General features: G+C 35.6%; 2 protein-coding genes across 5 annotated transcripts in view; both read left to right on the top strand.

The window, feature by feature from the left end:
• The first annotated feature begins 6 nt into the window (after nt 1-6).
• Nucleotides 7-16,743, top strand: gabra6a (gamma-aminobutyric acid type A receptor subunit alpha6a). 3 transcript variants are annotated; one of them, XR_015506654.1, is made up of 11 exons: nt 7-530; nt 626-732; nt 827-894; nt 2,832-3,052; nt 4,413-4,495; nt 4,576-4,719; nt 5,218-5,370; nt 7,351-8,376; nt 9,193-11,357; nt 11,449-12,593; nt 15,648-16,743. XR_015506654.1 is itself a non-coding variant. In XM_087280303.1 (10 exons), the coding sequence occupies exons 1-10, from the start codon at nt 496-498 to the stop codon at nt 15,658-15,660; spliced, it is 1,308 nt and encodes a 435-aa protein (XP_087136429.1). In that variant the 5' UTR covers nt 7-495; the 3' UTR covers nt 15,661-16,743.
• A 3,289-nt stretch (nt 16,744-20,032) lies between these two features.
• The window catches only part of gabrb2a (gamma-aminobutyric acid type A receptor subunit beta2a), a 101,910-nt gene continuing 98,292 nt past the window's right edge, over nt 20,033-23,650 (top strand). The window contains exons 1-3 of one of the 2 annotated variants that reach the window (XM_087280212.1): nt 20,033-20,189; nt 20,288-20,379; nt 20,985-21,052. In XM_087280212.1, the coding sequence (XP_087136338.1) occupies nt 20,116-20,189; nt 20,288-20,379; nt 20,985-21,052 (234 nt within the window). In that variant the 5' untranslated portion in view covers nt 20,033-20,115. The remainder of the gene's footprint in view (nt 20,190-20,287; nt 20,380-20,984; nt 21,053-23,650) is intronic. The other variant, NM_001024387.2, reaches the window with a different exon arrangement.

The raw sequence follows: 23,650 nt of genomic DNA on the forward strand, positions 1-23,650 counted from the left end.
CGAGCCACCTAGTGTATCGGAGAGCGCTGTAAAGAAATATCAAACGGAATATACACCAAATAGCTAACTGTGGTGGAAAGCGTTTCTTGTCACTGTAGAAACACCGACTGCTGTTTTTGGTTTGAAATGACTTTACTTTTTATTTATTTAAATCTAATTTACTGTCAGAGAAGATCAATCTTCAGACTGGAGAAATGTTTAGGTTACGTTGGTGATGTGTTAAGTGAAGCTGCAGAACTTTCAAGAAGTAACAACTCGTTTATGTTCAGTTTGCTAGTTGAGCTACTTTTTAACCTGTTGCTAAAAAAGCTAGTGGATTTCACTAATCTCTTAATTTGATAATCCTCAAGCATTCACTTCACAGCATGTAGGCCTACTGACAGTCATACATAGTGTAGCCTACAGTGCTTCATTCCATCTGTAGTGCTTTATACAGTACATTATGACTTCTAACTATTGACAGCTTCATTTATTTATTTAATTTTGGCCACAGAAATGGCTCTACTTTTGGCCTTTTTATGTCTTACAAGGTGAGTCCATGCACTGAGCTAGTTATACTAACTAAATGTTTTTAAAATCCTTCATGTTATGTACAGTAAGTCTAACTTCATTTCTCTCTGCTTAGCGTTACAAATGTAATAGGAAAGCAAAAGATAAATTCAGAAAATATAACAAGGATTCTAGACGGACTTCTTGAGGGCTATGACAATCGACTACGGCCAGGATCTGGAGGTAAGCATAGAAATATGCATTTTGTATTTTCATTCTGTATTTTACTTTATTTTGCTCTAAAAGCCACATAATAACCTGTTGTTAACCTTTGCAGTCTCTGTGACTGAGGTCAAAACAGACATATTTGTTACAAGTTTTGGACCAGTATCAGATGTTAATATGGTAAGAAAACGTAACACTTATATATACAACCTTCTGGCTTCTGTAAAGTATGTTTTACTAAATATCTGTTCAAGACAAGACGTTTCATTTTAGTGTCTGCATATACAAAAGTGATTTTACATTCATAGAAAGCAAATAGAATAAAAAAGTCTAGTTTATTGTTTTAATAACTTCTGTGAAAATATAATATAGGGTGAACTTATGTTACATTGTCATTTAGCGTAACAGATATGTATATGTGAAAATGAAACGCACAACTACTAATATGTAAACTTTCAGAAAAAATTATACAATGTTATAATAAAGCAGGTGCAAACCCTTGTCACTAGTTCAGTACCTTTTTATAGAACAGAATTGTAAAAAAAATTATTTTTATCATTGCAGTTTGTACCTTTAAGGACATGATTTGTACCATGGAAAACCAAAATTTACCTTTAATTTTTAAAATCTGCAGATACAGTATTGTACCTTCATCAAAGGTACAAATATGATCCATGAAGGTACCACTACAGTGACAAGACACTTTGTACCTTAACAGTGTCAAATGTTATCCTTCAAGAACTATTTAAAAGCATTTTGCTTTATTCAAAATGCGTCAATTTATTTTCAGTAAATATAAAACATCAAATACATTTTTAAACAATGTTTTTTTAAAGTTTCTTTTTGTGTAAATGCTCCTTTTCCATTTACAATAAACAATAAAAAATACTTAAACATAAATCAAAATATCTATTTTTTGCTAAACATCTTACAACACTTTTCACAAACATGTTACAGGAATACATTCTCCCATGTACAATATAAAACATTTCTCCAATTTTCACACAATACCTTTGTGATCACTTAAAAGTTCATTTAATTTACTTATTTTTAAAATAGAAATAAAATGATGCAAAAGTATTGTAATGAGATATGCCCAATGTTTGATTAGTTTTACAATAGTAAAATGTCTGCATGAACACTTTGCATATGCAGGACTTTTGCCAGCTCACATACTTATAGTGGAAAGTGAACGCTAAAAGGTGCGGATAATGAAACTGTATTTATCAGAAATTGTTTACCAAATGTTTAGGTTACAATACCTATAGTTTTGTTTTACCAGTTGTTTTGTTTTAAAGAACTTAATTAATTAATGTTTATGAGTTTCTTTAAGCATATGCTTTTAAATGATGCTTCATGTTTTAATATGGACATTTTTCATAAAATCACTTTGCCTTTCCAGCAATATTTGTTTTTATAGATATTGCAATAAAGAAGGAGTTGTCCAACACTTATGTATCTTTTGATGAGAACAACTGTGTACCTTCATTTCAATTGTACCATAAACGGTACAGAATAGTTTAATAAGAGGTCTTTTCTGTACTATAAAGTACTTTTACAAAGGTACAAAACTGTTCCTTTAGGAACATTGCTTGTACCACTGTGTACCTTTTTTCTGAGAGTGTACTTATTAAAATATATAAAATTATAGCTTTATTTATCCCTTATTCGGGGTCACCACAGCAGAATGAACTGCCAAAAGCATAATTTATCACAGTATGTTTTGTTACATTTTAAATGATTAAAAATGTAAAAAAAAATTTTAAAAAGCCTCTTTTTTTTCAAGTAAAAACTTGTATTTTAATACACCAAATGATTTTTAAATGAAGCCATCCAACATGGTTTATGTAATATAAACAATTGCGATAACATTTTAGTGGGTGTCCTCTGAAATTATGTCTGAGAAAAAAAGTGTATTATTTTTGCCTAAAAAAAACATTTATTGTTTTGATGCTTTTAATTTCCATTTGTAGGAGACCCTCATACTAAAATGAGGACACTAATATTAGTATTCCAAGTCTTTTTCACAATATGCTTAAAAGAGATCCTGAATTATGAGTTCATATCATTTGCAACTGTGAAAAGGTCATGATTCACATCGGTTCTCTCTCTCTCAGGAGTTCACCATGGATATGTTTTTCCGCCAAATGTGGGTTGATGAGAGGTTAGCCTTTCAGGGGCCCATTGAAATCTTGCCTTTGAATAACCGTATGGTGGACAAAATCTGGACACCTGACACATTTTTCCGCAACGCACGGAAGTCACTGGCACACAACATGACGTCCCCAAACAAGCTGTTCCGAATCATGCAAAATGGCACAGTCTTTTATACCATGAGGTAAAACAATCAGATTAGGAGAGTTTTAGAGAACTCTTGGTTTTAGTTTACCTTTGAGCAATATAAATTTTATTAACATCAGTTAACATAAATTAACAATGAAAAATAAAGCGTTCTAAAGCATTTTACATTATTAAAATGAGTTATATTGTTTGTTACTAAATCTGCTAATATTATTTATGGGGCTAACGTTAACCTATAATGAACTGTTATATTTTTTATTAACAGTAACATGTAAAAACAGTGATACTAAATTTAGCATATAAATTTTGTTACTTGTATAGGCAGTTGTTCAGAGTAATATAGATACTGATGGTTTGGTGATATTTGCCTTTTACACCTTCTTTTAAAACGATTAATTCCACTATTTGGAAATTAATTAATTAATTTATTATCTTCAGTTCAACAAGTTTCGGAGTAACTTGTTGCAGTAATAAACAAATAACACATCACAATTATCATTCTTAACTCATTAATTGAATTCTGATGATAAAATTTCAAACATTTTAAATGTTATTAATCCTTGTTGGCATCGACTGAGTCTGCATTTTATCTCTGAAAAAAAAAAAAAATCCCAGAAAAATGTATGTTAATTAATATATGTTAAATGTCATTGTTTATGAATTATAATCAGACTAATTGTGTTTAGAAGTTCTACTTTATAAACTCTTAGCAGTGCAGAATAGCAGTTTTGTCATCATTGTCATCCATTTCAAATGAATTGTACAAAAGTGTCTTTTTGCCAATTTTAGTTTTCTTCTGACTTTTGACACAATATAACTGCAGAAAATTGTATCATGCTATATGCCAATTAATGACCAGTACGTTGGTGTATATTATGTGACCCTGGACCACAAAATAGCCAAAAAGATATTGGATGGGTCAAAATGATTTATTTTTTCATTAGAATAAAAGTAAAAAAAAATGTCCCATGAAGAAATTTCATACATTTCCTATTATAAATATATCAAAATTCAGTCTTTGATTAGTAATGTTCATTGCTAAAGCTTAATTTGGACAGCTTTAAATGTGATTTGCTCAATATAACATTTTTGAAAGCCACAAATTTTATGTATTCCTGTAACTGTATCTTGGCCAGATATTATCTTATCCTAACAAACCATATATTAATGGAAAGCCTAATCATTCAGAGTTCAAATGATGTATAAATCTATACTATGACTATTTTGATACTGGTTTTGTGGTCCAGAGACACACCAATATTGATTCTTGGTAGTTAATTGCATTAACCAATGTTAACTAATGGCACATTAATGCAAATTTCTATCAATGGTTTTCATATTGCACACATAATTTCAAGTTAATTCAGGTCATTGAATACATTTTCTCAATATTTTAGGTTGACTGTAAGTGCAGTATGTCCAATGGTGCTGAGGGACTTTCCTATGGATGGACACACATGTCCTCTCTACTTTGGAAGCTGTAAGATCTATCTTTCTGTCCATCCATCCATCCATCCATCCATCCATCAATTCCTCAACTGCTTTCTCTTCTGCCTGCAGATGCTTACACGAATCGTGAAATTGTCTACACATGGAGAAAAGGACTAGAGGCATCTGTAGATTTTCCTCCAGAATCATCAAGTCTTCTTCAGTATGATCTCCTGGGCCAGACCTTGTTCACCGAAACATATAAGTTCAGCACAGGTATGTTCACTTCTCCGTTTTCTCTAAATATTACAAACGTCGTATATGTGTCAAACATCATGTACTCCGGCTGAATGACCTTTCTAATTGTGTGTGTTAAGAGCAGATCCAGCAGCTTTCTCTCTAAGATGCTTATCTGATCAGGCCTATTTCACAGTGTCCGTCTTTAAAAATATCCGTGTTGTAATAAGCCCAAGCAGGCACTGATCGTGTGCCTAAGATGACCAGGGGCTTAGTAATGAGAAATTTACAGGCAGGCAAGAAGCTCAGACCACCTGCTTGGTTACTCATCAGATACTCAATTTAGGCCCAGATCCAAAATAAAGATATGTGTTCCCAAAACGTACCTCTCCCCTTGCCTTTTCTTGTAATTAAGAGTCAAGGAAGCATGTTTAGCCAAATGTCCTTGATCAAAGCATCGTATGGATGTTCGTAGCTGCTGAATGTAGATGATTTGTCTTCATCAGTGTCCTCTTTTAATCTCTTGGCACCGTGTAGGACTGTATTCTGTCCAGGTCGTCCATTTCTATCTTCAGAGGAAGCTTGGATATCATCTTATCCAAACGTATATCCCTTTGATTATGGTGGTGGTTCTGTCACAAGTCTCATTCTGGATCAACAAGGAATCTGTTCCGGCTCGAACGGTAGCTGGTGTGTGCTTTTCTTTTAAGTTAAAATTATTTGAATTCTTTGAGAGTTAAATGGTCTCTTGTGATCACAAAAGCTGCATTTATTTGATTAAAAATTTTAGTTTTGTCAATTATTGTTGTAATTTAATTGTAATTTGTCATTCATTTAGGATTTTAACTCAAACGTAATTTATTTCAGCAGCTTTTAATATAGTCTTTAATGTTAGGATACGTCAGATATCATCCTGATGTGATGTTTTAGTGCTGTTCCTTAATGCTTGACTTGGCATGTTATTTCCAGTATGATGAATGAACTGGAAGTGATATCAGATAAACATTTTCTCTTTCATGACCCATTTGATTCTGCTGCCAAATGTTGCATTTCAAATACACACACAGACACACACACAAAGGAATTCATATAAAATACCATTTTTTACTGAACCGTAACTTAACTTTAATCTCGGACTTACTGTAATGTGATCAAGTCATGTCTTAATGTAATTTGAAAATAATGAAGCGCTAATGTAGTGCTGGCGACGCAGTGGCATAGTTGCTTTCGCCTCACAGCCAGAAGGTCCCTTTGCCCTCTCTCTGCTCCCAATACTTTCCTGTCTGTAACCTCCACTATCCTATCTGAAATAAAGGTGAAAAGCCCCTAAAAAACAAATAATAATAATAATATATTTGTTATAAACATTTATAACATTTACTGTTGTTTTCTTGTTGAAGACTAAAATTGTTAAAAATTGTGTCTAAATGTTTTATATATATTAACTGTAATTTTATTAGTTTTTAATTACTCGTTTGTTTATTTGTCTTCCGTTTAATAAATCTTAGCAGGTTACTTTAGTCATTTTTCCACAGCAACATTTTCTTTAAAGTTTTTGATCTAATATAGATCATTTCAGCTTTATATCATTTAGTGAAAATATTATTATTTTTGAATACTTTGATTTATTATTGCATTAACAATTATATCTCTTTACACTTTTCAGTAAGCAGTATGCTCTTATATTATGAACAAAGGCTTTATTTGCAGGCTTTCAACACTCACGGGAATGTGACCTGATTTGTGCCTGAAGGACCTTGACCATATTGACCCTGTAAGGCTGACTGGCCTGTCAGGCATAAAGCAGGGCATCTTTCTGACATCTCCGCTTTGTACAGGCAAATTCATTGACTGTTTAAAATACTACTATTTCCAGACTACAGTCTGTTGTGCAGTCTGCACAGTATGTACATTTTCTGTATAGGAAAAAATACTTCTGAAAACATAAATGGCATAAATACACATAGTTGGGTCTAAAGAGTATTGTAATTTCCTAGACCAACCTGTTAAATTCAATACGTTAAGACATTTCCGTATGAAATTGTATTGTAAAAGCGTAAATGTTAACCATTAACTATTTACTTTTCCAATTTGCCAGATTAAGCAACACAACAATGAGTTAACAATGCAAATGATAATGATTTGATGAAAACATCAGTCTGCTGGCTTTCAGCGATAATTAAGGAAGTCAGTTCCCTTTAGGAAGCCATTAAGTACAGTCGTGTACCTTTAACATTTTGTCCAATTTTCAAAATATGATTTGCTCAAATCAAAATTTGTAATGTTGTGGTTGCCAGATTTGTATCTGGTTGAACAATGGCTTCCCTTGGGAAAAGGTAAATAGAAAAAATGCAGCAGAACAAGTCATATCTGCACTGTAAAACATATCTTGGTTGCTTAAAATTTTTAAGTTAAATCAAGTCCTTTGAACTTATATTATGTTAAACTGACTTTAAAAAAAGCTTGCATAACTTATAAAATTAGGTTAGAACATGATTAACTTAATTTAATAAGTTACTATGAACTAGAAACAAATGCTGTCATAAATAACTGATCCTATAATTTATTTCAGTGTACTAGTCTTGGCTTTTGATGTGTTTGTGTCATGTTCTCAACATTTCTGTCTTTTTTTCATGTTCATGTGCTGACCTAATCCTTTCTGACCTTCAGGAATCACCACTGTGCTCACCATGACCACTCTAAGCATCAGCGCCCGCTCTTCCCTGCCCAAAGTCTCCTACGCCACCGCCATGGACTGGTTCATCGCTGTCTGCTTTGCCTTCGTGGCTTCGGCTCTAGTTGAGTTTGCTGCTGTCAACTACTATGCCACACTTGAGGCCAACAGGGAGAATCACAAGCTCCCCAGAGGCTCCATTGTGGAGTCTCAAGCCCAGGGCAGCGACGATGAGCCCGAGTCGGTAACTATAACCTGTCAAGCCGAGCATAGTTAACATTATACTCTGGTTAAATGGTACAGCTGACGGATCTCCTGGTTATGCGATATGCACAACACGAGCAGCGCTCTTCACAAACCAGTGAACCGTGTCGCTGTTATTGTGATGCTAAATGAGTGTCGCTGCAGCTGCATACATGCACCTCCCACAGGGATGGTTAAATACCTCTAAAGACATATTTAGCACGCATAACTAATCATAGCACATGGCTTAACCTTTAAAGGGGACATATCAGGAAATTATGACTTTTTCCATGTAAGTGCTTTTGTTGTGTCCCTGGTGCATCTACCAACATAGAAAATGAAATGTGAAAAACGTACAGCCCAGTAACTTTGTTTTTGTAAACCTAAAAGTATAAAAAGTGGCGTTCTGATTTTAATTTCCTTGTGACTTAGAAATGGGATAATATTATATATTGCTGCCACTTAATCTGCATGTTTAAACCAAGCAGCAACATCCCTCTCTCAACATCCTCGTGAAGCTAATACTGAAGTAAAGGAAACTCATCGAAATTCTGCTAGGCCTGGATCCAAAACAGAGCACATTTCTATTGACTCCACTATTAAAACGACCAACTTTACAGCAAAAAAAAAATATGTTTACAGCCTAATACAAAGAGCGATTTGGGTTCATATGACTAATATTACCCTTCATGACAACTGTGAGGGGTTGATTAAAAAAAAAAAACGTATTAGTTTCATTTATATTTAGTTAGATTAGGTCTGCATAATTTAGGGCAGGGGTCTCAAACTCGCGGCCCGCGGGCCATTTGCGGCCCTCAGTGCAATATTTTGTGGCCCGCGCCGACCGCTGTACACTGACGGAATTCTATCCATACACATTCCCCACCCGCCGTGTAAACAAAGGGGCGGGGATGCCGGTGACGTCACCACGTACCCCGCCCCTTTGTTAGACGCTGTGACGGGCGGGAAGTGTTAAGAGGGAACTCGTGCCGGCCAGAACCTAGGTAAGCTGTTCCCGCCCCTGCCTGCCACTTAGCTACCTAGCTACAGCCTGCATCTTTATTATAGGTAGATACAGACTGGTACAGACTGATGTGACTGGAGTGGGGTGGGGGTGTTTTATTTATACATATATACGCCTTTTTTTTAGGTGAGGGAATGGAAGTTTTAAGTGAGTTCCCCCACTTTTTTCCCTAGGACTTGGCCTTTTTGGGAGCACATATTTGTGTGAGAAGTTATTCTCCACCTTGAACTTCAATAAGTCAAAGTACAGGTCTAGACTTAATGATGATCATCTTCAAGCCATACTGAGGGTCTCAACTGCTTCCGCTCTAAAGCCAAATGTGGTTCAGATTTGTGAGAAGAAGCGCTGTCAAGTCTCTGGCAGTAAGGAGTAGGCAAAAGATGCCATGTTCAGAAGAACTGTTCATAATCTTCACTCAATGTTCTATTAATGTTCAGGACACTTCATGTTCAGAAGAATTAATTAAAACTGTTAATAATGACATTTGAGGACTTTTTTTGTGAAATCCCTTATGCGGCCCAGCCTCACCCAGACTTTGCCTCCTGCGGCCCCCAGGTAAATTGAGTTTGAGATGGCCACTTTAGTGACAGCTAGGTCTCATGTCACCTCAGCTGATTCCGGCCAATTAGCTGCTGAACTCTGCATATACATCATATTTTGTTTAATGTGGCTTTACACAGTCAATTGCCTTTTGGAATTATTTCCAACAATTATCAGATAATTTGAGATGCTGTGTGCACTTAATTGTGCTAAGTCACGTGGATATTTATTTCAGAAAATGTGTTTCTGTTTCGCATTAACAAATTGAAGCAAGTCAAAAATCACCTAAAGTGAGAGTAAAACAAAACATTGTTTCTAAATTTTGCAATTCTATTACTGGTTTCTCAAGCAATACTTCAAAATGTGCAGTAGCACATAAAGATGAAAACCCAGCTATTGTCCGATTAAGTTTTGGACATGTAAAGTTTTATTCTGCTACTTATCATTTCTGTTATTTTAGCTGCATGAAATTTGCATTTTTGTTGTTTCTGTCAGAATAGCAGTTAAAGGCTCTGCCCTTTTATGGAAAGCAGCTGCTCATTTGCATTTAATGGGATACATACAAAATAACAGTGTGTTTTGCTCACACATAAATGGAGGCAAATTTGGCAAGCCAAAATAAATAATCTGTAGTGTATTTTGAGCTGAAACTTCACAGACACTTTCCAGAGAATTTTACATCATATGAAAAGGGGCATAACGTGTGCCCTTCAATGAGTCTGCCGCTGTATTAAGAAGTGACTTTGCTCAGGTGTTCGGTTCTCTACTCCCTCAGCTGTGTGTGAATAGTAGTTCTTATCTGTTGTGCTGAGTTAGATATGGTAATTCTACAGACGCATGGTGTCCGCCGGGACTGCTCTCACGCGGGGAGCTCACGGTTGGTGTTTTAAAAATAGCCCTCCGTATTAAAACTGCGAGCCATGACTCTTGTAATCTCTCACCTGTGCTGTAGATTCACTTGCTCCAATTCTCTCTCTGGTTTAGAGACTGGATGGGAAAAAATATAGTACCACATTAAGAGTGTAGTACGTATTTTTACAAAGAAAAATAAGATGAATTATAGCATATAAAAAAGGATACAATGTTATTTCTTGCATGCTTTACAATGTCCAGTGAGTGGTGCTGAAAGTATGTTTAGTTAAAGGGCTGGGACACACCAAGCTGATGCCAGTGAAAAACAAAACCCAACTTTGTTTTCACCTCACGTTGGATTGTGTCTAAACCAAAAAGCTGCACATAAACACACAACATTTGCACTCTGACTCATTGCTAAATAACAATATTAAAGAACTTTCTTCAGTTGACAGACCACACAAATTCTACATGCTGAATTGTAACAACAAGTTCTGGAGGTAATCCGACAACAATCAAAGTATGGAACACTCTAGGCCAGAGGTGCCAAATCCTGTTCCTGGAAATTTCAGCTGCAACCCTGATCAAACACAACTTAACCAACTAAATCAGATCTGAAGGCGTACTTGGTAATTATAGACAGGTTTGTTTGATCAAGGTTGCAGGAATTTAAATCTTCAGGAACAGGATTGGGCACCCCTGCACTAAACCAACTAGCCTGACCGACGGACCAATGAAGTCTAACAGCCGACCATCAGCTTGACATGACAATATCAACAATTTGCCCTGATGCATGCATAACCCCAGCTTATAGGCAACATTCATGTAACTTGTAACTAACGTAACTTGTTTTCTCGTAACTAACGTTCAATAAAGGTTCTCTCAAAGTTGTTAAAAACGTTCTATCATAATGTTTGTAGGTTATTTCCATAATGTTATTTTCTACAAAAATAATAATAATAACACTAATAATAATACATTTTATTTATAGTGCGCTTTTCTCAGACCCGAAGCAGTACAAGGCATACATGGCAAACAGTGACAAAGCAGAACAATAATAAAAAACAGTAAAAACTCCACAATAAGACAACAAAAATATAAACAATAAAACTGAATAATTAAACTGACTGAAATAATCAATCTAAATTAATAGCGACAGTAAAAAGGTGAGTCTTGAGAAGTTTTTCAAAACAGTCCAGAGAAGCGGCATTCCTGATGCTGATGGGATGACCATTCCATAGCTTAGGCGCATTGTGCGAAAAAGCTTTAGCACCCATGGTCTTAAGTTTTCAGCGTGGCTGATACAGCTTAAGTCCAGACGTAGAACAAGGGCTGCGGGTGGGAGTTAACAGGTCACAAATGTAGTCTGGTGTTAGCCTATAAACTGCTTTATATGTTAAAATCAAGGTCTTAAAATCAGTACGTGACTTAACAGGAAGCCAGTGAATTTCTAATTAATAAACGTTCTAAAAATGTTAGCAAAAAACGTTATCATTGTGTTGTTGGGGAAAGGTTTTAAAAACGTTAGCGGTAAAAACGTAATCATTAAGTGATGAATAGAACATTCTAAAAACATTTTAATAACGCTCTTATGACCAAACGATGTAAATACAGCGTCTAAAAAACTGGGCGTTTTGAACATTTTAATATTGTTCAAATAAAATGTTTTTTTATAACTTGATGAACAGATTACAAGAATGTTTTTATAGCGTAAATTGTTAGTTTAATTGAGTATATAATTTATGGCATAACATTGGGTAGCACTGTTGCCTCGCTGCAAGAAGGTCGCTGGTTCGAGCCTCGGCTGGGTCAGTTGGCATTTCTGTGTGGAGTTTGCATGCTGTCCTGTCTTCACTTGGGTTTCCTCCTGGTGCTCTGGTTTCCCCCACAAGTTCAAACACATGTGCTATAGGTGAATTGGGTTAGCTAAATTGACCATAATGTATGTGTGTGAATGAGAGTGTATGGGTGTTTCCCAGTGATGGGTTGCAGCTGGAAGGGCATCCGCTGCGTAAAACATATGCTGGATAAGTTGGTGGTTCATTCCGCTGTGGTGAATCCTGATTAATAAAGGGACTAAGCCAAAAAGAACAAGTATGAATAAATGAATGAGCTATAGTGTTAAAGGGAAAAAGCAGCCATGCCGTATCTCTTTTATACACAGCTCTGAGCGCTTCTAACCACAACTGCATCCCTCTACCAGATTGTAAATATAGAAATGTACATGTTTCAATTCCCTGTTGTGCAAAAATTATACACTGCACCTTTAAAATGTATGCTGAATATTTAAACTGTATTACAAACTTTTTACTGTTTCTTATTCTCTGTTTTTGTTTTGTCGAAGCCTCAGTCTGACACCAGTGCCTATAGCCGTAAAAGAAGGGGTTACCCTGTGTCTGAAGCGCCCAGGACTCGCGTACCCATCTTTCTTCAGGGCTCAGCCTTCCCACCCAATATGATGCTGGCAGGCACCAGCGCCATAGACAAGTACTCCCGCATCCTTTTTCCTCTGGCCTTTGGGATCTTCAACCTCGTCTACTGGTACATCTATCTCAGCAAAGACACTCTGGAAAAGCTCAGGTTTGTTCTTTTATAACTGGTCACAGATGGGAAAAAATGTGTGCCTTAAATCAGTGAGGGTGTTTTTTTATTTGGTCTTAAAGGGGTCATAAACTGCTTTAATACATTTTGCATTTTTGTAAGATTACAGTATAACATTGTGAAGGATTTTACATTTACAAAATCATAATTTAGAAGCAATAGGCTATTTTCTGTCTTGTTTTGAACTACTAATCTGAATACATGGTTTGTATGGGTATGGCGAATTCAAGACAAACATTTTGTTTTGAAAGAAAAACGTAAATGTAAAATAACCTAATCTTTTATATGCGACTCATTTCAGAATTATAGGTACATTTCAAGCATTTTTCATTCATTTTCTTTAGATTTTAAAGAAATATAATAGATTGATAAAAAAATTGCCTAAATATGATAGGGAAGATTTGATTCTGTGACTAATTGTTGTTTAACTTTTTGTTAAGCTTTTTCAACTCTTACAGAGTTGACATTTTCCACCATTTTGTGATATAGCTCAAGCTGCTAACCCCAAACCAGATACCACATGACATGTGTAAAACAGAATTTTATGCATTTTTAAATAACAGTATGATTTTTAAAAAGTAAAAGAGAAATTCACTAAAATACCAAAAAACAACAACAGAGTTGACATAATTAATCAACTATTGGTGTATCATAAACATTTAATACAAATTGATGAGAAAAGAAGAATAACAGGAACATTACTTTATGAGATACCTTGATATAATTTTAGTTATTATTCAAAAGTGTTTGATTAAAGGGGTTAATAATAGATGATTAATACAAGGTTTATTATGGGGAAGCAAAATACCCGCAATTCAAAAATCTAAAATTAATTAAAAAAAAATTAGTAACACTCCTTCATAGTAGGTTAAAAATGATATACAGTAGGTTAAAAATTGATAAACTGTCTTGTTAAATTTAGTTTTTCTGAGGTCCACTTACAGCATAACATTATCAAGGTTTTAACATTAAAAAGAAAATCCTAATTTAAAAGTAATAGGATATTTTCTTTCTTGTTTTGACCTATTCATCTGAATACACTGTATATGTATATACATAGTTGAAGTCAGAATTATTAGCCCCTGCTTGATTTTTTTTCTGTTTTAAATATTTCCCAAATTATGTATAACAGAGCAAAGAAATTTTCACAGTATGTCTGATAATTTTTTTTCTTCTAGAGAAAGTTTTATTTGTCCTGTTTCAGCTAGAATAAAAGCAGTTTTTTTAATTTTTTAAAAGCCATTTTAAGGTCAAAATTATTGGCCTCTTTAAGCTATATATATTTTTTGATAGTCTACAGAACAAACCATAATTATACAATAAGTTGCCTAATTACCCTAACCCGCCTAGTTAACCTAATTAACATAGTTAAGCCTTTAAGCTGTATAGAAGCGTCTTGCAAAATATCTTGTAAAATATTAATTACTGTCATCATAGCAAAGATAAAATAAATCAGTTATATATTATGTTTATAAATGTTTTGAAAAAATCTCTCCTTTAAACAGAAATTGGGGAAAAAAATAAACGGGGGCTAATAATTCAGGGGAGCTAATAATTCTGAATACAACACACACACACACATATATATATATATATATATATATATATATATATATATATATATATATATATATATATATATATATATATATATATATATATATTCATCAAAAACATGAACTTCCTCCTCTCCACTGCAATGACATCCCAAGGGTGGGACAATAATCATTTCCAGCAAGCACTCAAATGTTTTGGCAGCCTGAACCAAAACCAACTACAGACTGTTTTGTTTTTTTTCTATTTTGAGAAGCTGTTACATTAGAATAAAGAGGATAATCACAATTTCATTTCATACCTACTTTAATGAGCAAAACATATTTTAAAAGTTTATTAATAATGTATTTGCATAATGACGGTTACTTGTTGTTATAGATTTGATTACTCAACAGATTAATTTCGCCATTAATAGATTTACCATAGAAATGCATAATTTTGAGCCCAAGGACGTGATCAGCTTTGAGAAGAAGCCCGGGTTGTCATCTAGTAATTATACTAATTACAACAAGACACGAGAGCAGGCATAAATTAATAACAAACGGAACTTTTGCTGCAGATATTTTTTGATAATAAGACTTTAAGTTTTCTATTTTTTTGTTTTTTATTATACAACAGGCATTTTGGTCTTAAAAAATAGGTCATAATGCAAAATAATATAGGCTTTTATTGCCATTTCTTTGGCATTTTTGTTTCCTGAATTGGAAACGGTGTGGTTTTCATGTTTATTTCTGCTCTGTATAGCTTATCTTCTCATCCCAGCTCTACATCGAACGCTGGATATGTGTTATTCTGGAAGCTATGATGGCACACACATTCCACCGGATGTTTTATCGAGCCTGTAAATACATGAATAATTTCTGAAGCTAAAACAGCCGCAGGACTTGAGCAGGTGAAAACAGGAGAGAAGATGTTCCTTCTGGGTGACTCTGTTACTGTGCTTGTTGAGGTCAGAAACCCATCCAAGATTTATCACTTATGGCCAACACTTATCCTGTGCTATTTTCTTCTCTCTCTCTCCTCTGAATGCTCCGATTTGTTCAAAGGCATCATGAAGCAAACATCACATTTAATCCCAAATTTCTCCCAGTGCCAAAGGCGTGAGATTTACCGAATCAAGAAAATCAACACAGCCTCTCAGAATAGAGTCACTTATCAAACTCAAAAGCCAAAGTTTCATTATTTGTTTTCCTGAGGGGAGCTAAAGGCAGTCATTTGAGGCCTTTCTGCAACATAGCGCTCGAAATATAAGATGCAATAATGTATGACTTCAAATGGCATCCTGCTCTGCGCATTTCACACAGCAAAAAAAAAAAGATCATATTCATCAAACATTAATCATTGACGTCAGAATACAGGCGATGAAAGAGCGCGTGAGGCTGTGAACACTTGTACGCCACACTTTCATCTCTGCTGATCTCATATTTGTCTTTCGATGTGTGTGTGTGTGTGTGTTTTTTTTTTTTGCTATCTCCACAGGGATATCGAGTGAGTTTCTCCTGAGCAGCACAAGGCATATTCAGCAGTAAGACTTACAGGAAGTGCTTTACTCTGGACCTCTCTTTCTCTGTCTCTCACTTTCGTCATCTTTCGTCAACTTCACCCTTGATCGAGCACAAGCCCGCCTGACACTGTTTGACAAGCATTTGATCCCGTTCCTTTCCTATTTTATCACCTATATACTTTCCACTCCATTTGCCTTTATATTCACAGATGTAGCCGAGGGCCACGTCGTTATACTAACCCTGCTACATTACAAACCTTCCTCTGGTTCTGCTCTAGTTCTGTTCGTGTATGTGTGTGTATGTGTAACACACTAAGGAGTTGATGACATAATCTGCAGCTCTAACTGGTGATGCAACATTAAACCAATGCTTTCAGTGGCCTGCCCTCTACAGAGACACGGCTCGCACTGCACTAGATCAAAAGCAGCGGGTTTATACTGACAGCTTCAACGATTTCGCATTGAAAATAAAGGAGAAAAAGTGCATCCCCAGAACTGAACTTTTACTAACACCATTCACACACCACACGGATGTATTGAGAGTACGGTGCTTCTGTTGGTGCGGTCACGCTGAAATAGAGGGATAAAGTAAAGCTCGGTGTGGGGGGTGCGTGTTTAATATGTATTCTCTGCTCGCGGTTTATTTGATGTTCTCTGATGTTTCTCCGCCGTCTCTGTTGGGAGAACATGCACATGCACAGGATGTACTCGTCAATTCAAACAAATCGTAAGACTATTATGTTCAACATCATAAATGGCTTTGAAAACCCATTTTGAAGAGACAATGTTGCACTGAAGAGTAAACATGCAGGTGCTAATGTAAACCTCAGGAAATAAATACATTAATTTGCTGACTTGTACTTCCGTTATGTGCTTGCATATAATGTACTTGCCTATATAGGATATTTTTCTTTATATATGGTTAACTGTTTGATGAAGTCCACTAAACATCGAAAGATGTGTGATTACTGTATTATGGTGGAGAAAAATGACACACTTTAGTACTGTATTTGTAAATAAAACTCAAATTATTGGACTGTGTTTTACAATAAAATACTGTAATTTAATTCAGTTAAATGTATTATCTGCCTTTTATTTTGTAATTATCCTTGTCTGTGACACTCATGCCATGTCCTATTTGTTTTACATTTCAATCATAGGACATATTAATGAAATATAAAACATTTTGTTTAAAACAATATAAAAAAAAATCTTTTTAAAATATTTTCCTAAATGATGTTTAACAGATCAAGGAAATTTTCACAGGATGTCTGATAATATTTCGGTAAGAATAAAAGCAGTTTTTAATTTTTTTAAACCATTTTTAACATTAAAATCATTAGCCTCTTTAAGCTATATAAATATTTTTTAATAATCTACAGAACAAACCATCAGTATACAATAACTTGCCTAATTACCCTAACCTGCCTTGTTAACCTAACTAATCCAGTTAAGCCTTTAAATGTCACTTTAAGCAGTATAGAAGTGTCTTGAAAAATATCTAATAAAATATTATTTATTGTCATCATGGCAAAGTTAAAATAAAGCAGTCATCTGTGAAAAGTAAAGCTCTGCCTTTCTTTGATTGGATGTCTTAGTCATATTGATTTTTTTAACTTTATTTTTATGAATTAAAACATTTTACAGAACAAAACATTCAGCGACATCAGTGGTCATTAAAAAAGTAACACTAGCAGTAAATAAAAACAAATTACCAAAAAAAAAACACATACATCATTTTCAATTTCAAAAGAGACTGCTAGAAATACTGTGTCCTGTTTAGAAACATAGAAACACGTACCCATCTTAGTTTTAAAATATCCAATTTCAGTTGAAGTTGGGCAGTCATACAGTATTTTTAATTCTATATATGGATTCAAGATTTTTTTAACAACTTTGCTATTGTTGGAGGCTGTGGCGTCCTCCAATTTATTGTTATAGTCTTTCTTGCACTTAGTAAAATGTATGTAGTATGTACCTCTGTTTTATTATATTCTGGGGTATCCCTTCAAGCAAGAAAAACAGGGGAGTAAAAGGAAGCTCTAACTGCATAATTTTCATAATCTCAATCTTTACTCCTTGCCAAAATGCAAGTATCTTCGTACATTCACGAAATTTATGTGTGATTACGTTCATTCCCGCAACCCCTCCAGCATTCCTCTGACTGTGGACGGTTAACATATTTTGATACTGGTGTTCTAAAAAAACTAATTTTTGTTTTCTAGTCAAACCCTTTCCTGTTCTGGCTATTGATCACCTTATGAGTTTTTGAACATTTTTTCCCAAATCTCATGCCCAATTTTTTTGTTACGTTTAGATTCCCATTGTGCTTTAATATTAAGGGTGTTATCTGTTGAATCCAGAAATAGTCTATTATATATGTGTGATATGTGTCTTTTATGTAGTCCTTTTTGTTTTTTTATATCAATAAAATATGTTATTGATATGATATGTTATTGAAGTTGGGACTTTTTAAAAATGTTTGAGCAATTCCAGCATTATGGATGTGACATTTGCAGTAAAAGTTTAAAACATAAATTCGCATAGAAGGTATACGTTAACATTATATTGAAACTTTTGTTTTTATTTTCCAAAACATATAAGTTTGGGTGAAAACTTAATTTTTTTCATGGCAAGGTTGACTTGATGACAACATAAATTTGTCTTTAAGATCAGAAAATGATTGTGTAGTGTTTTCATTAAATAACTGATCAATTATCATAAGTCCTTTATCACACTATGTTTTAAAAGTGGAATCCCATATAAACGGTAAGAATTCAGGCACAGTTGCCAATCCTCTTAATTTTTTTAACTGTTGTCCAAACTCTCAGAGTTTGTTCAACACACCTTTTCATTTGAATCTTTTTGAGATCGTTGTATATTGAAATTTAACCAGTCTAAACATTTAATGTTAATTTTTTTGGTTATCCATGATCTGCAGGTATGCTTGCATATTCTGTGTTTTTCACAGCCACAACTTGTGACATTATGTCCTATTTTTTAGATAGTTTAGATCAGGGGTGCCCAAATTTGGTCCTGGAGGGCCGGTGTCCTGCAGATTTTAGCTTCAACCCCAATTAAACACACATGAATCAACTAATCAAGCTCTATGTAGGTATACTAGAAACTTCCAGGCGATGTGCTGAGGCAAGTTAGAGCTAAACAATGCAGGACACTGGCCCTCAAGGACCAAGTAAAATGGGCACCCCTAATTTTCTATCTATGTTTTGTTCATATTTATTTCCAACCACATTAGAGTTTATTTAAAGCCAGAGTGAGATTTCCAATTGTCTTGATCTGTTTGGTTGGTGCTTACCAAGGTCTGGATGGTAACAGTCAGTTACTCAAATGTACTGCACTAACAGATAAATAAATTTATTAGTTTCAGTTAAATGTTAATACGCTTCAGTGAATCAAAGTTATATATTTGATTCAATTACTTCAAATTTATTAATTAGCCTTTTGTTTTCAGTGTTTTGAGGGACTTTGAGTGGTTCTTAATGACATTTGTGATTTTAAATAAATGGTGGTTTGTATTTTTGCACCTATTAATGGTTGAGCATGAAAGACTACACATATGTGATGAAACCTATACAGTACAAACGTCTATTTTACAAGAAAAATGTTTTGTGAACACTTACACTTTCTGTTAGTGCTCTACATTTGCTGGTTTCAAACGCTAAATTGATATTTTTGCCGCAAACATGCATTCACAATGGTATGAACCATTATAGGGGTGGTCAAATGCTTATTTACATTTTCTATTATTTTAACTAGTAATATTATTAAAGATACAGATCAGAGAAAACTATTTCTTAACCCCCCCCCCCCCCCCCCCCCCCCATATTTCATGTTTTGATGTTCTTCAGGGGGATCAAGCATTAATTACCTCCCCAACAACCCCTGTAATTCGCACCCTGATTGAGGGGCGTGTCCAGCTTAGTGTCCAATCACATGCTACCTAAAATGATTCTGTCCCTCCCCAACACCACCTGTAAGTGTATGTTTTCGGAAGTAAACAGTTTTAGTTCGTCTTTTAAATGTAATATGTTTTCACAATAAAGATACGGCGAGGTAAACCTCAGCACGTGATTATTTAGAGACCTTTAAATTTGAAGTTATGACTACGACACCTGAAGTGTGACGGAAGCCCCTTCGTGTCACCTTCAGGAAACTGCACTAACCTGTCAAGTTCCAGATTGATGTAAAAATGCTGCATGAAGATCACCTGATGTCTTCTTTTCTTGACTTGGTTTATTCAGTCGTCCCTTTAATTTTTCCCCCGCAATGGAAACAGCTCATCCAGCATCATCAGGAGCTGCTCTTTGATCTGAAGCTGTCGTGTGCGCATGCGCAGCTCATTGCCTTCCCTGCACTGGCTTCAGTAAGTTGGATGTGCGCTGTCTTCATCATCACATCCAAAACCCCATCAAAACTGTTGCAATGGAGAGTATCGGAAAAACCCCACATATCTTCTTGTTATGTCCGCTCATCGTGGCCGTGGCGTGCGCGCAAAGGTATGGTTGCGTTTTGTACTAGCCTTTTTGTCTAACAGAAATGTCATTCTTTTTGGGATGCAAGAAGATTTTAAGAACATCTCGTGATGTTATTGCAGTATCAGAGACCCGAGCAATATGCCGGTGGTTAAAGACACCGTGGACAGACTCATGAAAGGATACGACATTCGGCTGAGGCCAGATTTCGGAGGTAATGCATGAGTACAATTCGTATAATTGTTGCATTTGGGTTGTCACGCGCACTAACATGCCCAATTACTCATGCAGACCTTGTTCATTCATTTCAGCCCCTTGTCAGACGTGCATGTCAATGCATGAGAAGGAAAAATCAACGCATGCTTATTTAACGCTGTTGTCTTTTCCCAGAGAGGGACGCTAACTTGGGGATCAATTCAATTTGCAGTGCAACTTTTGTTGCATCATGACGGCAAATGAAATGGCATGCTTTAAAATCCCATTTGATGCACGCGCACGCATACAGAGCGCATCACAGAAGATGCTCAAGCTGTTATTGATAGAAGGACACGTCTAACTGTTCATTTGTCAGTCATGCAGTTGCATTTGTGCGTTCACCTCCCGTGCTTGGAACAAATCAACAATTTCATGCGCAATGCCACGTGAATTCGGGGTGTTGCTGTTTCACATACATACATTATCTGTCCTGTTTCATTTCTGTATAATGGCATGATAATAATACCACCACCCACAGTGAAGGCAAAACTATGAACAGCCTATAAGGGATGCATGCATGCGATCCTGCGCTCCTTTTTAACCATTTCCCTTTCTTTCCATCAGGCGCTCCGGTGGCGGTAGGGATGAATATAGACATTGCCAGTATAGACATGGTATCGGAAGTAAACATGGTATGTTGCATGTAACAGTTTTATCCATTGCTGTTGTCTGTGTGTGTGTCTATCTCTCTGTGCGTGTGTGTCATCAGCCGTATGTTAAAACGCAACGGCAGAGAATACGAACGCACACTAACTTGAGGCGCACCAGCTGATGTTGCTCGCACATGATGATTAGATGTGAAGCTGCAGAAGTTCATTGGCATGCTGCGGTATCTGCTCTGCATTTCGCTGCTACATTTGAATTCAAAACACACGCGCACTGGCGCACTCGCACGCGCACCCGCACGCGCTCCGCATGTCTCACACTGTGTTTTTGAGCCCAGCAGTTTTGATCTGCCTCCGAGAAACGAGCACGTTCGTGGGAGCACCTTCACACTGTGTGACTTGTGTGTGTGTGTGTTTTTTTTTGTTGAGCAAATCTAGTTCAAGGTGAGCGTTGTCCTCTCAAGGAGAAAGACGGCACGTGTCATGGATGCTGACTGAATCGTGCGTTTCTTGGTTGGTGCAAGTAAGACATTTTGCACGACGTTCGTCCCTGAAAAGCCTCTGTTCGATGCTTTTCATTAGCTGTGTGCTCGTTTTTAGATGGTTAGGTTTTAAATTGTGATGCAAAGCAACATACTGTTGATGGGGGACAGCGGAAAAGTTTATCCCGTGAAAGCGCACCCTCTGTCGGACGCAGCGTGGAGCGCAGCGGTAATTGCAGCGGAATATGTATGGCTGTGAAATTAAAGATTTATGGCTCGTACTCATTGCAGCTTTATCATTTCAGTGGAGGGTGATGGAGTTTGTTTTCAATTCATTTCCCAGTCGCTCTTTTTAACTCAATGAAGGTGAAATGGCCTGTGCCAGGAGGCCTGCTTTATATTTCTTCATGGATCGCTGTGGAAAAACAAGCAAAAGCATGCCTCGCTTGCAGATTGAGTCCACACATATATTTTTAGCTCTGTAGGTGGTGGATGTACACAACTGGGAAAGTCTTTTTCATTGCGCTTAAAGAGATGCGATATTGTGAGATTTCAGATGTTTATCTTGGATGTGATTGAAGTTTCAGAAAAAAAAAATGATTACGACTGCCATCAAGGTCAGGATAGCACATGAATACAGAAAAAGGGATTCGTTATTCTTGTAAAAGTCATTTAAAAGCACAAATCATACAATTTAATGGGAGATTCTATATTTCCATATAACATTTTGTAGTTTTACCTGGAGTTGCTGTTATTGAGTATACATTTTGTAGCTCTCCTCATTGCCCTTTTCTCTCAGTGAGTGGAAAAGTTATTCAAATAAACAAAAACTTTTAACATTTATTTAAAACTACTAGAATTTGCACTTTCTAAAAGGAACTTTTGTAAGTGAATTAGCATTTTTATAGTAAACACCCTGCAGGCACAGGACGCCAACAGGATGTCATATTGACGTTGTACCCGTTTGATTTTGTTTGGAATTGAAAATCAGGGTTGACGTCAGAACCCAACGTAAGGTCGACGTCAAGGCCCAACCAGCCAAATGTCAATGTAATTTGACGTCATTTTTGGACGCCAACATATCGTTGTCCGTAGACGCTGGCTAGACATTGACTTTTGGTCACCTGACGTCATGACCTAAATCTAACCTAATACTACCGTCTTATGATGTTGTGTGCCTTCTGGGTCGTAATTTATCCAGAATATGTACTTTATTCATGTGTAGTTTTTTTATTATATAAATTAAATTATTTTTTCTGCTAGAATTTGCTCTTTGTGAGTGTAAATTAAAATGAGCAAAATTTAACAATTTAATAGGAATTTCTACTTATTTTTGCTTTGGCTGTTTTGTCTCTGAGCTCTTGAACTTTTTGAACATATCCAACAATTAAAATAACAGACTGTTATATATGGTTTTCATATCTTGACCTTTACCACAACTATTTCATAACTGAGTTGTGTAATTTATTTATTTTTTTAAATCCATGAGAGTTAATGAAAAGCAAATATCCAACATTTGGACAAAAACAGCTAGACGGCTCTATTTATGAGTAAATTTGCCACTTTACTACATGCTAGGCATGGGCTGGTATAAGTTTCTGATGGTATGATAACCTTGGATAAAAATATCACTGTTTCACGGTAGTGTAATTACTGCTCTAAAATATACTCTTTTAAATGTCTGGGTAAAAAAACTAAAACTTCTTTCCCTTTGAACACAAAATGTTTGGTTTAGTTTAGTTTAAACTTCATTGTTCGTTCTGCTTGGCACAGAAAGGAAATTTGTCTTTAACACTGGATTTAAGACAGCAATTGCATACATGCAGCAACACTCATCAAGACAACAACATAAGTTAAACATATAAAAACCAAATTAGCCCCATATTACTGCACTTCATTTTTGATAACCACCCCATTCCCTTCAAACAGTGATCCGATTTAAGACAATTACTGCAATTGGGGGACTTTTTATGAGCATTTCTTCGGGCTTTGGGAATTCTAAACCTGCGTCCTGATGGTAACACTTCAAAAGCTGAGTGAAGGGGATGTGTGTTATCTTTAAAAATCACAACTGCTGTTTTTTCCATAAAGGAGTCAAATAGAATCTGCAGCAAATTTTGTTTGTGACCAGTTATCTAATTTG

The sequence above is a fragment of the Danio rerio genome, chromosome 14 (assembly GCF_052040795.2).
Source record: "Danio rerio strain M-AB ecotype USA chromosome 14, GRCz13ab, whole genome shotgun sequence".
In the NCBI taxonomy this organism is placed as follows: Eukaryota; Metazoa; Chordata; class Actinopteri; order Cypriniformes; family Danionidae; genus Danio; species Danio rerio.

What these genes read in the sequence shown, in the direction of transcription:
- gabra6a (XM_087280303.1), top strand. Translation starts at nt 496, where the DNA reads ATGGCTCTACTTTTGGCCTTTTTATGTCTTACAAG. An exon ending in ACTACGGCCAGGATCTGGAG is followed by an intron (nt 733 to 826) that starts GTAAGCATAGAA and finishes TAACCTTTGCAG; the next exon opens with TCTCTGTGACTGAGGTCAAA. An exon ending in ACAGTCTTTTATACCATGAG is followed by an intron (nt 3,053 to 4,412) that starts GTAAAACAATCA and finishes TCAATATTTTAG; the next exon opens with GTTGACTGTAAGTGCAGTAT.